This window comes from Scylla paramamosain, chromosome 18 (genome assembly GCF_035594125.1).
Source record: "Scylla paramamosain isolate STU-SP2022 chromosome 18, ASM3559412v1, whole genome shotgun sequence".
In the NCBI taxonomy this organism is placed as follows: Eukaryota; Metazoa; Arthropoda; class Malacostraca; order Decapoda; family Portunidae; genus Scylla; species Scylla paramamosain.
Genome location: NC_087168.1, coordinates 7,847,553 through 7,865,343, shown reverse-complemented (window position 1 = coordinate 7,865,343; position 17,791 = coordinate 7,847,553). Strand labels below are relative to the sequence as shown.

The following is a 17,791-nucleotide window of genomic DNA, read 5'->3' as shown; positions in this document are numbered from 1 at the left end:
CATTGGCCATGAACAGCAACTTGGTTTGTATGGTCTTGTCTTCAAAACCAACAATGAAGTGGTCCCATAAGTGTTCATTCAAATCCTTAAACTTGCAGTCCTGAGCTGCCCTCCACGGATTCACCACAAGCTCTGCAATAGACTCCCCTTCCTTATGTGAGTGTGTAGAATTTGTAGCATGTGGTGATACTGGGCCATAGCTTGATGTGGTTCTGAACTGCCTTCACCAGCTCATCAGAATTTTTTTGACTCTGGTTTGTTGTGTGCCAGTAGAGTGCACATTGACTGGTAGGTTTCCATTCCTTCAGAGGTAAGCAGTATCTTCCTCTGCTTGGTGGCATCAGTGATGCTGTTGGAACTGAGGTAGTTCTTGAGCACTGCCACATACTACTCCCAGTCTTGAGCCATATGGAATTTCTCCAGGTGCCCAAACACAGGCATAGTAGCAATGATTAGCTAACTCATGTATCCTTGTCATCAGTGTAGTATCTTGAGGTGGAGTAAGGCAGATAATGAAGTGTGGGCAGACAGCATATATTTAGAGGCAGCTGGTGGTTGACTGGCAAGCCAGGCCCAGGCACAGCTTTAGTTAGTTCCAAAAAAAACATCCAAGAATACATGCTTTGAACATGATAACACACAAAGACTGGACTCAAGACTATTAACTGTAACTACATAAACATACATATACTACAGTGCCACACAGCTGAATATAAGTACAAAACACACACACTCAGTTCTAAATGTGATGGCATGGCACTGCTGCATCACACCAAATGTGAGGACAAAACACCATAGGTGGTGTTATTGCAATAAATTTTCACGATGATGATATTGGGTTATCAGTTATCCAATAATGATTTTTCCTGTGTTATAGATTCATTGGGATCTCTGATATTTTTGGTTCCAAATGAGCAATAATCAATAATAATTTTAGGTTTTGGAACATGAGTATGTTGAAGTTTTAAACTTACAAAATCAAATGAATGTATTTTATTTAAAATAGTATTTTTCATTAGTCAAGACACAGGATAAACATTGAATTTGAATTTTTTTCTAAGATTTTTCTCAGTTTTCTAACTTAAAGGTAAAAATAAAGATTTGGATTTATTAATTTTTTATTTTAAAATATCACTAATGTTATCGCTAGTACATATTGGAATCTTTGATTTATCGATTTATTGGTTGTCGGTTATTGCCAGTTATTTTGGTTGTCACCGATAAGGTTATTGTTATCAATTTATCAGTTATTATTATAAATTTTTTAGTTATCATGCCCAGCTATGCAAAACATACACAGTGTGGTGGTACAGTGGTGCCACATCACACAGAATGTGGATAAAACAGTGTGGTGACTGCTATGTCACATTGATTGTAGGACAAAATGCAGTGTGGTAGCACTGCACAACTGCATCACACTGAATATGAGGACAAAACACACATTTGTGTTGCAGCTGCACCACTGCCTCCTTCCGAATGTGAAGACAAAACATGCACAGATGTGCAGTGCTTGGCTCTTTGGCCAGCATAAATAAGGGTTTTGTGATACTTGAGTTTAGCGCTATGGCTTTGAAAGAAAATAAGGGCAAAACTTGAGAGGGTACTGTATGTAGTGAAATGGGTGCAGGAGGGAGATAGGTCAATGAACAATGGCTGGCTGCTTGATATGAACCAGTTACTACAATCAACAAGGATATAGATCACATTCTTGAGCATGTGAAAGGCTCTGCTCCTTGGATATCAACTGTAATAAGCTGCGTAGTGGTCTGATTATTGAGATGGAGCTGTTATTAGTGCTTTAGCTGAAAAACCAGCATCAGTGGCATATCCCAGTGAACCTTATGTTAATTCAGGAGAAGGCTAAAAGATTGTTTGAAGCTTTGAAAAGTGAAAAGGACAAAGGAATGAAAATGAAGAGTTTTCACCCAGCAAAAGTTGCTTTTTGGGTGTTTAAGGCCCGTGATAAATTGTATAACCTTACGGTGCAAGGTGAAACTGCTGTGGGTGATGTGAAAGCAGCAAGTGAGTTTCCTAGATTGTTAGCAAGTGTAGAGCAAGGCAACTATAGCAGTAAAGGCAAGGATATGTTCTTTTTTTTTACAAATTGTAGGTGCTGAAATTCAGTTTATGCCGCAGCTTAGGGACGGAACTTTGTCATAACCCAAAATATTTAACAAACTAATGACTTATGAATGCCTCGTCTGGAACCTAACCTATTCACAACTCAGGGAGTGTCCATATTTTAACATGAATTGTACCTAAGTTGAGGAATCAGTTTGCCTCCAGGTCACACTGGAACTTGTGGGATTCAAAACCTTAATCCAGGGATGGACTGTAACAAGTCACAGAGAAATCTGTAACACTGGGCAGGTTAACACTAAGGGAGAGGGTGTGAACCACTGCTGCTGCTGCCACTGCCACCCCCTCCATCCACAGTGATATTAGTTCAGCAGTTGACCTAAAGGGAGGGCAGTGATAGTACTGAGCATGCTGCCACCACTACTGCCACCCCTGCCACCCATAGTGATAATAATGAGCATGCCACTGCCTCTTCTGCCATGTGTATTTACTGTCTTCATTTATATGCATAAAAGAATTTGGGGTTATATGTAATCTTTAAATGTTTTATTTTTATTTCTGGGAGGGACTGCCTCAGCCAGTTCAAAACCATAGTAATTTTTTGCCATTACTTTCATTATTGCTCCAATGAGACTCAGGTCTAATGAGGGCCATTAGTGAAACCAACCCCTCATTGACAGTGACCTGACCATATTTACTTTTAATCACCTTACTTTGGAATTTTTGTGAATAATGATCGTATATTTATGAATTTTGTGCTGAGGGCAACTTAGTATTGCCCCTGACTAAAATTGAACAAAAGGATGAATTTTGTGTCAAAAAGTTTCAAAAGAACCTAGAAAATATATCCTTTCTGAAGTGTTATTGATATCTAGGAATGATAAATGTCTGTCTTATAAATCAGATAAAGTTCATCTGTAATAAGTCGCAACAAAAACTGATAAGAAATAAATAATTTTGAAAAGGTTGCCATAATGTAAAATGCAGAACAAGATTCAGGGGATATTGTGACACTCCATGTAGGCAATTATTCATACCATTCAGGAGACTGTACACAAAAGTTTATACATACCATTCAGGAGACTGTACACGAAAGTCTGGAGATTATACGTTGCAGTTAGATTTGTATATACTTTAAAGAATATAATTTATTCTTCTCCAGAGTTTCCTTGCTGCACTGGAAGCTGGCCTGCAGAATCTGTCTGAGAAAAGAATGAATGTGGAAAGGCCATCATGGTATAATGTGGAGGGTCCCATGGAGACTGAGGTACTTACATTTAACTGCCATATTGTTCTAAAAGGAATTCATCATTCGTAATGACAGTAATGATGGCAGTTGTTTTGAAAGAAGTCATTTGTAATATTGCAAGTCTAGGCATATTAAAACTAACAGGAATTATCATAGAATACCAGATATGCACATGCTTTGTGTTCCTTCACCAAAAGGAGACACAAAAAGTGATGACTGATGCTGCATAACTAATACCTAATATCTCTTTAGAAAGAAGCTGTCCAAGCAATGTGTGAGACCCTAGAAATGGTAGGGCAGCCAGGAGGACCCAGTGAGAAGGACCTGGCTACCTGGCTCAACTTATCTGGTCTCCAAAAAGACAGGACACAACTCTTGCTGACTCAGGTGTGGGTTCTGATTGCTTTGTTGCTTCTCTTCATGTACTTCCTTGTTTTTAGCTGGGTTTTAGTGGAGTGACATCACATTCAAAAGGTAAAGGTTGGGGTTTTATGTATTTAGTTGTTTCTAGTGTGGTGACACAACAGTCTAAAGGTAAAGGTAGGGATATATGCTATAACAGTACCAGATTTCACTTTATCTCACTGGCTTTAGAGGCTATGGTAGATGATATCCCTTACCAAGGTTTCTGCAGTTTACCTTCTCCAGGTTTCCTTAGGTATCCATTTATTGACCAGCCTAAAGGAAGGATAAAAAGCTGGATGAACATTTGAACATTTATTTATAACCCAGATACAGTTACAATTATTATTACAGCATAGATAAAATGATAAGGTTAGCTTTTATTTAAGCAAATCTTTTCAGGCATAAAGATAATATATACAACAATAACACATAATAATAATAATAATAATAATAATAATAATAATAATAATAATAATAATAATAATAATGTTCAGACATTCAAACAAATTGGGTGAGGAGGTGAAAGAAACACAGATGTTGGGATCCCAACACCTGTGTTTCTCGCACCTCTTCCCCCAATGATGATAATAATAATAATAATAATAATAATAATAATAATAATAATAATAATAATAATAATAATAACAATAATAGTAATAATAATTTAATAATGATGATGATAATAATAATAATAATAGTAAATAAATTAAGTTCATCAGAAAAAAAAGTAAACACTAAAAAGTATCTTAGTAGAGAATGTATGGTAGTAGTATATATATCTAAAAATATCATGGAGATAAAAGAGCATTGTATGATGGAAATGAATTATGACAATTATGGTAAATATAATACTGAAAAAGAATATTCATATATTATCATCATAATAATGTAATTGTGGACACATGTTATCATTTTGTACAATGCTTAAAATATATTTATTAATCTATCATTAAATCTTTCAGAATCTTTATAATGAGTTGGATACTAAATACAGTATAGCAAATATAGAAATCAGAACACTTAAATTAGTAATTTTTGTGTAGTTTTAGTTTACTTTTTAAAGGTACATAATGTGGTGGCATTCTTTTATGTTAGGGAGAAGGGAATTCCAAATGCTAGGGCTCAGGTACATCATGGAATGGTGGAACAGGGCAATGGGTTAGTAAATGGAAAAGTTTATGATGCTAAGTGTAATGGTTATGGGTTGTAAGTAAGATTGGGATTTGTTTTTTGTACATACTGATGGCTATTGACAAACTGGTTATGACTTGTAGTTTAACCACTTCGCTCCAGATGCTTAAAAAATGCATGTTTCTCATATACGGTGTAGGCCCGCAAGCGGTAACTTAACTAATTTCTAATACTATAATTCTCTCTCTCTCTCTCTCTCTCTCTCTCTCTCTCTCTCTCTCTCTCTCTCTCTCTCTCTCTCTCTCTCTCTCTCTCTCTCTCTCTCTCTCTCTCTCTCTCTCTCTCTCTCTCTCTCTCTCTCTCTCTCTCTCTCTCTCTCTCTCTCAGTATACACACACACACACACACACACACACACACACACACAAAAGGAAGTAATAGACACCTGTTCACTACCTTCATTCATTCGTAATTATCATAAGACGACCTTCTCAGCCACATCAGCAAACACACACACACACACACACACACACACACACACACACACACACACACACACACACACACACACACACACACACAGAGAGAGAGAGAGAGAGAGAGAGAGAGAGAGAGAGAGAGAGAGAGAGAGAGAGAGAGAGAGAGAGAGAGAGAGAGATGTAGGGAGGAGGGAGGAATAGGAGAGTAAGAAGGCAAGAAACGAACCAGGTAGGAAGGGATACCTGTACCCTTCTCACTGTCTCCCCTTTATGGGGAGAGAGAGAGAGAGAGAGAGAGAGAGAGAGAGAGAGAGAGAGAGAGAGAGAGAGAGAGAGAGAGAGAGAGAGAGAGAGAATATGTAGGGAGGAGGGAGAGAGAGGAGGTTAAGAGGGCAAGTTATGAACAAGGGAACTGTATCCTCTCCTTACCATCTCTCCCCTCTTTGGTGGAGGGGCTATAGGATGGAGAGAAGGATAGGGGGATATGAAAGATAAGGCAAGGACCATAAATGTCCCCAGGTCGGACTGCCTTTCTGTCGATGACCCTAATTGTCTTGAAACCCCCCTCAACTTTTTCTTCATTAACTTCTGCAACATTCACGGTCTAAGATATAATTTCCAATCCGTAGAACACCACCTCTCCTCTTCTAAACCTCATCTTCTTTTCCTCACTGAAACTATGGTGTCTGAGGCAACTGACAGTAGCCCCTTTTCTGTTCCCTCCTATTTTCTCTATCTTCATTTTTTTATCCAAAGTTGGATGTTGTGTTTATGTGCGCAATGACTTAACCTGCTCTCGTGCCCACGCTCTTGAATCTTCAGAGTTTTCCACCATCTGGCTACAACTACAGAATCACTCTCAAACTAAATTTATCTGTACTGTATACCTCTCACCTAACTCCTCTGACTATAAGAAGTTCTTTGACTGCTTAACTTCCAAAGAGGAGCACATTCTGACCCTCTTTCCTTTTGCAGAGATCTCCATTCTTGGAGACTTCAGTGTTCACCACCAGCTTTGGCTTTCCTCTCCCTTCACTGACATCCTGGTGTACTAGCCTTCAACTTTGCTATCCTCCACAACCTAGAGCAATTGGTGCAACATCCTACTCATATTCCTGACTGTCTTGGAGATACACCCAACATTCTTGACCTTTTGCAGACCTCTAATCCTTCTGCTTATGCTGTCACCCTTTTTTCTCTGTTGGGCTCCTCCGATCACAATCTCATATCTGTATCTCGTCCTATCACTCCAATCCCTCCTCAGGATCCCCCTAAGCGAAGGTGCCTCTGGCATTTTGCCTCTGCTAGTTTGGGAGATCTGAGGAGGTATTTTGCTCATTTTCCTTGGAATGACTACTGCTTCCATGTCACAGATCCCTCTTTGTGTGCTGAGCGCATAACAGAGGTGATAGTGTCTGGCATAGAGGCGTACATTTCTCACTCTTTTTCTCGACCTAAACTTTCCAAACCTTTGTTTAACACAGCTTGTTCTCGTGCTATACGTGACAGAGAGATGGCCCACAAAAGATATTTAAGCCTTCCATCACCAGAATCTCATGCACTTTGTATTTCTATCCGGAACCATGCCAAGTATGTTCTCCAACTAGCCAAAAAACTCCTTCATTAACAGAAAGTGTCAAAACTTTTCAAGATCTAACTCCCCTCGTGACTTTTGGTATCTAGCCAAAAATATCTCCTATAACTTTACTTCCTCTTTCCCTCCTTTATTTCAACCAGATGGCACCACTGCTATCACATCTATTTCTAAAGCTGAACTCTTCACTCAAACCTTTGCTAAAAACTCTACCTTGGACAATTCTGGGCTTGTTCCTCCCTCTCCTCCACCCTCTGACTACTTCATGCTACCTATTAAAATTCTTCGCAATGATGTTTTCCATGCCCTTGCTGGCCTAAACCCTGACGGGGTTGGACGGATAAGGCCCTTGTACAGAGTTAGCAGTTGGGGGGATGAGAAAAACTGGCGGAGACATCTCAGAACGCCTAACTTCATAGAAGCTGTTTTAGCGAGATGAGATGTGAAGTTTCCAGTTCAGATTATAAGTAAAGGACAGACCGAGGATGTTCAGTGTAGAAGAGGGGGACAGTTGAGTGTCATTGAAGAAGAGGGGATAGTTGTCTGGAAGGTTGTGTCGAGTTGATAGATGGAGGAATTGAGTTTTTGAGGCATTGAAGGTTGCTCTGCCCCAATCAGAAATTTTAGAAAGATCAAAAGTCAAGCATTCTATGGCTTCCCTGCATGAAATGTTTATTTCCTGAAGGGTTGGACATCTATGAAAAGATGTGGAAAAGTGCAGGGTGGTATCATCAGCATAGGAGTGGATAGGACAAGAAGTTTGGTTTAGGAGATCATTAATGAATAATAAGAAGAGAGTGGGTGACAGGACAGAACCCTGAGGAACAACAGTGTTAATAGATTTAGGAGAAGAACAGTGACCGTCTACCACAGCAGCAATAGAACAGTCAGAAAGGAAACTTGAGATGAAGTTACAGACAGAAGGATAGAAGCCATAGGAGGGCAGTTTGAAAATCAAAGGTTTGTGCCAGACTCTATCAAAAGCTTTTGATATGTCCAAGGCAACAGCAAAAGTTTCACCAAAATCTCTAAAAGAGGATGACCAAAACTCAGTAAGGAAAGCTAGAAGATCACCAGTAGAGCGGCCTTGACAGAACCCATACTGGCAATCAGATAGAAGGTTGTGAAGTGATAGATGTTTAAGAATCTTCCTGTTGAGGATAGATTCAAAAACTTTAGATAGGCAGGAAATCAAAGCAATAGGACGGTAGTTTTAGGAACAGGTTGAATATAGGCAAACTTCCAGCAAGAAGGAAAGGTAGATGTTGACAGACAGAGCTGAAAGAGTATGACTAGGCAAGGTGCAAGCACGGAGGCACAGTTTCGGAGAACAATAAGAGGGACCCCATCAGGTCCATAAGCCTTCTGAGGGTTTAGGCCAGCAAGGGCATGGAAAACATCATTGCGAAGAATTTTAATAGGTAGCATGAAGTAGTCAGAGGGTGGAGGAGAGGGAGGAACAAGCCCAGAATCGTCCAAGGTAGAGTTTTTAGCAAAGGTTTGAGCGAAGAGTTCAGCTTTAAAAATAGATGTGATAGCAGTGGTGCCATCTGGTTGAAATAGAGGAGGGAAAGAAGAAGTAAAGCTATTGGAGATATTTTTGGCTAGATGCCAGAAGTCACGAGGGGAGTTAGATCTTGAAAGGTTTTGACACTTTCTGTTAATGAAGGCAGTCCGACCTGGGGACATTTATGGTCCCCTCCCCAGATGGGGACTCCGAGGCTGGTGTAGGAGTCGCCATGATGATTTTGAAATTTTTGAGTGAAGTGTGTGTGTGTTATTAGGTGCTTGTAGTTTTGTGTGGAGGAAGAGAGTTGTCTTTAGAGGACAGGCTGTGACTGCCCCCTTGTGTTGTGAGACACAAAGGGAAACATTCAGTGAAGTCACAGCTGGGTTTAATGATAAGTTCACTGCACCCCCTGAACAGTGCTTTAGACCTCACTGGGAGTAATTATCATTTCAGCAGGTATCTACTGCCTCCTCCTACAACAGTGGTAGATGGTCACTGTTCTTCTCCTAAATCTATTAACAGTGGTGTTCCTCAGGGTTCCATCCTGTCTCCCACTCTCTTCCTATTAATCATCAATGATCTTCTAAACCAAACTTCTTGTCCTATCCACTCCTATGCTTATGATACTACCTTGCATTTTTCCATGTATTTTCATATATGTTAAACCCTTCAAGAAGTAAACAGTTCATGCAGGGAAGCCGCAGAATGCCTGACTTATGATTTCTCTAAAATTTCTGATTTGGGCAGAGGAAACTTAGTTTTGTTCACAGTATTGTTCAGTGCCTCAAAAACTCAATCCCCCATTTGCCACCTCAACACAACCTTCCAGATAACTATCCCCCTCTTCCTCAGTGATACTCAACTGTCCCCCTCTTCTACACTCAACATCCTCAGTCTCTCCTTTACTCACAATCTAAACTGGAAACTTCATATCTCACCTCTAATTAGAACAGCTTCTATGAAGTTAGGCATTTTGAGTCATCTCCACCAGTTTTCTCCCGCTTCCCACCCCTCAGCTGCTAACTCTGTACAGCTGCCTTAGTTATTCATATACAGAGTATGCTTCACAATTGTGGGGGATCCCACTCATCCTGCTCTTTTAAATAGGGTGGAATGAAAAGCCTTTCATCTTATCAACTCCTCTCTTCTAACTGCCTGTCTTCATCCTCTTTCTCATTGCTGCAATGTTGCATCTTTTGCTATCTTCTGTTGTTATTTTCATGCAAACTGCTCTTCTGATCTTGCTAATTGCATGCCTCCCCTCCTCCCCACATTCTTACTGCACAAAACTTTCTTCTTTCTCTCACTCCTATTCTGTCCACCTCTCTAATGCAAGAGTTAACCAGTATTCTCAGTCACTCACTCTGGTAAACTCTGGAACTCACTGCCTGCTTTTATATTTCATCATTCCTATGACTTGAACTCTTTCAAGAGGGAGGTTTCAAGACACTGATCCTTTAATTTCTGATGACTGCTTTTGACTCTATGGACTGGCACCTCAGCGGGCCTTTTTCTTTCTTATAAGTTTTGTTACCCATGTTTGGTGCCCTTCCTACTTAAAAAAAAAAAATTGATGATAGAAGCAATAGTGCTAATACTAAAACATTAATGTTAATAGTTGCAACAGTAGTAGTAGTAGTAGTAGTAGTAGTAGTAGTAGTAGTACCAGCAACAGCAGCGGCAGCAGCAGCAGCAGCAGCAGCAGCATCAGCAGCAATAGCAGTAGTAAAATTAGTAGTAAAAGTAGAAGTAGAAGTAGTAGTAGTAGTGATAGTAGTAGTAGTAGTAGTAGTAGTAGTAGTAGTAGTAGTAGTAGTAGTAGTGGTGGTAGCAGTAATGGTATTAAGAGTGTTAATAATAATAGCAGTAGTAATAGCAACAGTAGTAATGGAAGTACAGTGGAACCTCGGTTACTGAACATCTCCCTTTTTAAACAACTCAGTTTTCAAACAAAAATTTTAACTCATAATTGCTTTGGTTGCTGTACCATAATTTGGTTTTCGAACAAACTTACCTGTTTTCAAATACTACAAGACGTAGCAAAAGCTACCATTTATTACTAATTTATAATTTCTATAAATATTTCCCTCATTTTTATATACTTAGAGGATAGACACAGGGGGATAAGACAGTAATTCAGTCTTTGAAATATGTTAAATGCGATCCTGTGAAGAAGTTCCTTGATGTAAGCAAACAAGGTTCGGTGCTCAGGAGTAATCTTGAGTTTCCTGTGGCTCTCTCTATGACCCACAACACCGTCATTACTGCACAGTTGCATTTTCCCAGTAGCTTTTCCCAGCAGCAAGATGTCTAAGTGTTATGATCACCTTCATTTTGGTGATGAGTGGGTTGCTACTGTGTCACTCTGTAATGCTTCCCTCACTTAATCAATGGCAAACAGAATGCCTGCATGGTCTGAACAATATCTTTTGATGAGTTCTGTGTCACTAAGTTCATTCAATACATCCTTTCTGGATAAAGAAAAAATTCTAAACTGGAGATGTTGTGGAGCAGCCACCTTAGCAGTGGGAGCATCGGTCATTACCCGCTAAGATATGGTGAACTGGTGTCTGAGAATGAATTAATCTATTTTACATTGACTCTTATGGGGAAAATAGTTTTGGTTTTTCAACATTTCGGACTTCAAACGGCATTCAGGAATGAATTAAGTTCCATTGTAGTATTAGTATTAGTAGTAGTAGTAATAGCAACAGTAGTAATGAAAGTATTAGAAGTAGTGGTAGTAGTAGTAGTAATAGTAAATCACATCATTACCTAATGTTGCTAGTTAATACTAGAATAATACAGTACAGTATCATCAATCAGAGTGAACACTTAAGTGCCATCTTTTAGTACATAGAATTTGTCTTGAAACCATTCAGAGACTCCTCATTATTTTGTTACTGTATATTTTTTTATCTGAGCACCAAAGTTTTACACAAATTTTTACATATTTTGTATAACATTGCTGGAAAAGTTCTCTTTTCTATTTCCTAATATCCCATATGGCTTTAAATAGAACAAGGCATTTAGGTGTGAAGCTTTCATTCACAAGTAGGTTAGCTTTAGTGGCTATGCAAGCATTTATAACTTCCTCTTTCTTTGGACAGCTAAGCAGTTTTACTATTATTGGTTTCTTTATATCCTGTTTTGTTTGATTTCCTAATCTTTGGACAGTGTTGATGTCAGAATTAGTTATGTTAATTTTCAGAGTTTCCTTAATAGCATTTACCACCACTTCAGCAGGATTTTCATTGCTCATTTCTTGTGGAAGGGAATGACCACTGACTATGACTGTGTCCCTTCTCTCATATTGATTGATATCATCCAGTTGATTTTCTAGTCCTGAGACTCAATTTTCTAGAGGAGTTACTTTATTTTTGCAAATAATTTATATGTTGGTCTTTTTGTCTGATAGCATATTATTGAATTTGAAAATAATACTCACTATTATTCTATCTTATTCAGAGAGGGCACCGATATCCTCTTGAAATGCATTGGAGAGATCAGAGTAGGGTTGAGTGAATGATGACTTGTGCATTGACTGCCATGACCTGGATTCAGACTAAGGCATACAGATTCATAGCCAGGCACACTAGCCACTGCACCATGGAGGCACAGTACAGTCCTCTTGACTGAATCAATAGTACAATCTCCAGTAACAACCTCTTATACTTTGCTTATTACACCTTCAGATCAATATTTCAGTATTTCTTATGTTCCAAAGAGGAGCTTGACACAAATTTTTTAATCATGACTCTTTTGAATCATCATGGAAAAACTTAAGATATTGATTTGAAGGTAGGATCAATTGACCATAAGAGCTTGTCTCAGGTTATTGAACTTAGCAGGACACTGAAAGGTAAGAGAGACAGACATGTTATCAGTGATGATCATCACACTAGTTAATACCTATTCATGGCAAACATACTGTATCTGGTACTGGCTGGCAGCAAGAGCTATGTGTTTGACTTGCTTAGTCTTCAATACATTACTGAATTTCATATACTGCATAAGGTGAGAGGAACTATAGGTAGCTGAATGTCCTTTGCATATGTTATCATGTGTGTGGTAAAAGTATATATCTTTTTGACCCATTATCCCTTAAAGTTTTGAGAGTTTCTATAGTTATATTTAAATATATGCAGTGAAAAAAAATAGGATATGGTGTGTATACATTGCTATACTTAAGATATTCAAATTTGTGAAGTTGCATTTAAGATATTCAAATTTGTGAGGTGTGTTCATGCATGTGTGTAAATAAACAAATGAGGGAAAAATGTGCTTTACAGCATCTGTTTTACAGCGTGGTCAACTTGTGAAGTTAACCAGTTTACAAAAGCAGAATAGTGTTCCAATGGAAGACCTAGTGGACATCCACTGGAAACTTGGAGGTGGGTAAAGAAAGAAATGTTTTAGTTTCTATATGTTGGTTTAAGAAGAAAATAAAACCAATACTGAACTACTGCTGGATATAAGCATGCATATAGCCTGGAGCTTGCTGGATCCATAGAGATATACAGTGGAACCTCAGTTCTAGAACTTAATTCGTTCCTGAATGCTGTTCAAAATCCGAAATGTTCAAAAACCGAAACTATTTTCCCCATAGGAATCAATGTAAAATGGATTCATCTGTTCCTAGACACCAGTCTACCTTATCTTAGCAGCTTATGACAGATGCTCCCACAGACAAGATGGTTGCTTCTCATCTCCAGCTCAAATTATTTATCTAGAAATGATCTATTGAATGAACTTAGTGACACAGAACTCATCAAAAGATATTGCTTAGACCGTGCAGGTATTCCCTTTGTCACCGATCTAGTGAGGGAAGCCTTACAGAAGGACACAGAAAGGAGCAACTCACCACCAAAATAAAGATGATCAAACACTTAGACATCTTGCTGCTGGGAAAAGTTACTGGAAAAATGCAGCTTTGCAGTAGTGATGGTGTTGGGGGTCATCGAGAGAGCCACAGGAGGCTTGGGATAACTCCTGAGCACTGAAAACTGTTTGTTTACACTGAGACTTTTCAATGGGACCACATTTACCTTATTTCAAAGAGTGAATTACTGTCTTACACTGTCCTTCTCCTCCAAATATATAAAAATTAAGTAAATATATATATATAGAAACTGTGATAATAAATGGCAGCTTTTGCTGTGTCTTTTAATATTTGAGGTCAAGTAACTTTGTTCTAGAAGCGAATTATGGTACTGCAACTGAAGCAGTAATGAGTTCAGAATTTTGTTCGAAAGCCAATTTGTTCATTAACTGAGATTCCACTGTATATGCAATAAAAAGTCCAATGGTGATGGCACCTACTCCCTCAACCAGTGATTCTTAAACTTTTTTGCCTCATATCCCCACACTACATTATGCATAGATCCTTTGCTTCCTCTCCAGTAAAAATAGCATGTTGTGTATTTGCTGTGACCTGGCTGTATTAATTTCATGCACTGTACAGTAGGGATCATGGAAGCAGGCACAAGTCAGTTGCATGGAGTGATTTTGAGGTCGCGTCAAGGTAACATTAAATGAAAGGAAAGTTCAAACTTATCCTGCACCTAGACTGCCCTTTTCCTGGGATATATGATTTATTAGCTCCATAGTAAGTAAAAGCTTCCTGAACCATCACATTTTCTGGGTGTTACAATTTTAATGATGTATCATGGGTCAAACCAGTCAGAGTTTGCTGGCCTTCTCACACATCTAACTGGTGTATCAGTGACAGTAAACATACTTTCATTAAACCACAGGCTGGATCTGATAAATAAATTAAAATAAAATAAAATAAATAAAATTAAATAAAATTAAATTAAAATTAAATTAAATAAATAAAATTACAGCTTTTCTTGAGGAGATTCCCTTTCCTCAAGAGAAGTTGTTATTTTATTTTATTGATAGTTTCTAACCTTTTTTTTAGTTAAATATGTCTGAAGATGTAATTAATCCTACTGTCCCAAAACGGAACCACTTTTATTTCTTCTTATTATTAATGTAAAACGGGCACTGGCCAAGGGCAATAAAATTATAGTCCACTGAGGTGCTGGTCCCCAAACAGTCAAAAGCAGCATCAAAAATTAAAGGATAAGTGTCTTGAAGCCTCGCTCTTGAAAGAGTTCAAGTCATAGGAAGAAGGAAATACAAAAACAGGAAGGGAATTCCAGAGTTTACCAGAGAAAGGGATGATAAATGACTGAGAATACTGGTTAACTCTTGCATTAGAGAGGTGGACAGAATAGAAGTGAGAGAAAAGAAGGAAGTTTTGTGCAGTGAGGCCACATCTATGCATTCCTCTACAACTTATGATTCCTCAAGGACAAGCCCTTCTCCCAAGTGTGTGTGTGTGTGTGTGTGTGTGTGTGTGTGTGTGTCATATATATATATATATATATATATATATATATATATATATATATATATATATATATATATATATATATATATATATATATATATATATATATATATATATATTAAATGTATGAAGTATACCTATCTATTTTCACCTGTCATCCCCATCCATAAACCTGTCTAATCTTCCCTTAAAGCTCCCTAATGTCCTAGCACTAACAACATGATTACTGAGTCCGTTCCATTCATCTACCACTCTCTATGAGAACCAATTTCTTCCTATCTCTTTCTTAAACCTAAATTTTTCAAGCTTGAACCCGTTATTTTTTGTTCTACCCTGGTTGCTGATCCTAAGAATTTTGCTTACATCCCCCTTGTTATAACCTTTATACCACTTTAAGACTTTTATCAGGTCCCCTCTTAACCTACATCTCCCTAAAGACAGTAAATTTAACAGCTTCAATCTTGCCTTGTAAGGAATACTCCTCATCCCCTGTATCCTTTTAGTCATTCTCCTCTGTACTGATTCTAATAGACCTATATCTTTCCTGTAATGTGGGGACCAGAACTGCACAGCGTAGTTTAGATGAGGTCTGACCAGCGCCAAGTATAACTTTAATATTGCCTCCAGCCTTCTACTTTTAACACTTCTAAAAATGAATCCTAATACTCTGTTTGCCCTGTTTCTGGCCTCTGTGCATTGTTTTCCTAGATGGAGTTGAGAACTAACTACAACTCCTAAATCTTTCTCGTACCCTGTACCTACCAGAGTTTTGTTTAATGTGTACCTACTGTGTGGGTTTCCTCTACCTAAACTAAGTACTTTGCATTTATTGATATTAAACTGCATTTGCCATCTTTCCATCCATTAATTCATGCTATCTAAATTGGCCTGCAAGGTGATGGCATCCAATTCTGACCTAATTAATCTACCTATCTTTGTGTCATCTGCAAATTTACTAACATCACTACTAATTCCACTATCCAAGTCATTGATATATATTAAAAATAACAATGGCCCTAATACTGATCCCTGTGGCACCCCACTAATTATATGGCTGCACTTGGATTTAGAGCCATTTATTACAACTCTTTGCTGCCTGTCACTAAGCCATGACCTTATCCAGCCTAACACCATCCCATCTATCCCATGTGCCCTAACCTTTCTCAGGAGCCTTTGATGGGGTACCTTGTCAAATGCTTTACTAAAGTCCAGATATAAAATGTCATAACAATCATCATTATCTACTGCCTCGTACACTTTACTGTAAAAACTTAACAAGTTTGTCAGGCAAGACTTCCCCTTCATAAAGCCATGCTGTGACTGATTTATCAAGTTATGTTTGTGTAAATGTTCCCTAATGTTCCTCACTATTATTGACTCCAATATTTTACCCACAACAGAAGTTAAACTGACAGGTCTATAATTAGACGCTAAAGTTTTATCTCCTTTCTTAAAGATGGGTACTACATTAGCCTGCCTCCACATTACTGGTACCTCACCTGACTCCAGTGATTTCCTAAAGACAGAAACTAATGGCTCACTAATAACCTCTTTGCATTCCTTAAGTACTCTGGGATATATTTCATCTGGTCCTGGTGTCTTGAACTTTTTTAGCTTATCTATTTCCTGTTCCACTATCTCCTTATTTATGGAAATATCTGTCAGCTTCTCATTCTCATCTGCTCTAAACATCTGTTCACTATTTGGCATATCCTGGATGTTTTCCTGGGTGAAGACAGTTAAAAAATACTCATTCAGAATTATACTAATCTCCTCCCCAGAACTAACCAGCTCCCCATCAGCTGCCTGTAATGGACCTATAGTATTCTTATTCTTCGTCCTGTATACCTAGTAAAATCCTTTGGTGTCTGTCTTTGCTTGGCTGGCTACCTTTAATTCATAATTGCCCTTAGCTTTCCTTGTTAACCTCCTGACTGTTCTAACTAATTCATTATATTGTGGCCTTAAAACTTCTTCACCTGCCCTTAATCTCTTATATATATTTCTCTTCTGCCCTATATAATGTTTTAATCTAGCAGTCATCTATTTAGGGTAATTTTTCTGTGATCTTATTGCTCTATATGGGATGTTTGCTAACTGACCTGTATACACTTTACAAAATATTTATACAGCTCATCTACGCTTACTTCACTTAATCCCCTCATCTCAGCCTCTACCATCCTCTCCACTCCCTCATCTACTCACCTCAACCTCACCTCTCCCACTTCAACATGACCTGACCCTCCAATATACTCACACCTATCTCCCCCTCTCTCTCTCCTCCGCCCCTTCTGGACACATCTTCCCTCCTCTTGTCCTACACCCTCACACCTCACCTCACCTCTCTCATCTTGCCTTATCTCTCTCAACTCTATCCCAGACCTGACCTCATCCTGCATCCGTTGCCAGTTAACTCCTTGGAGGTACCTTTTTAATTCCTCAAAATCTGCTCTCCTAAAGTCAGGTATTTTACTAGTGTTTTTGCTTCTTAAGTTTCTTCCCATTTTAAATTGTACCTAATTTCCCAATGGTCACTGTTACCTAGCTGTCTTTCAACCTCTACCTGCATGACTGCTTCCTCCCTGTTAGTAAGAATTAAATCTAGAATATGGTTCCCCCTTGTGGGTTCTATGACTATCTGATTTAAAAAAAAATATCCTGAATTACCTTAAGAAATTCCTCTGCTTCCATGTTATCCACCATCAGGCTCCAGTCAATATTCCTAAAATTAAAATCTACCACACGTACCTGACTGTACCTCCCTGCTCTGTTTATTTCCTGCCACAGTGAGGTGTTAATTTCCTTTTGTACTGCTTGATGGCCTGTATACTACTCCCAGTACTACTGACTGTGGTCCTTCCTTAATATCTACCTATATTGACTCTGTTTTGCTCTCTGTTTTAATTCTACTGTTAATACAATACTGCAATATGTCCCTAACATTTAACGCAATGCCTCCTCCTCTCCTGTTTTCCTTATCTTTATA

General features: G+C 38.4%; 1 protein-coding gene across 1 annotated transcript in view; it reads left to right on the top strand.

Moving 5' to 3' along the window:
- The window catches only part of LOC135109071 (uncharacterized), a 76,582-nt gene that overhangs the window by 44,082 nt on the left and 14,709 nt on the right, over positions 1-17,791 (top strand). The window contains exons 5-7 of the mRNA XM_064020106.1: positions 3,242-3,346; positions 3,581-3,715; positions 12,754-12,841. Of these exons, the coding sequence (XP_063876176.1) occupies positions 3,242-3,346; positions 3,581-3,715; positions 12,754-12,841 (328 nt within the window). The remainder of the gene's footprint in view (positions 1-3,241; positions 3,347-3,580; positions 3,716-12,753; positions 12,842-17,791) is intronic.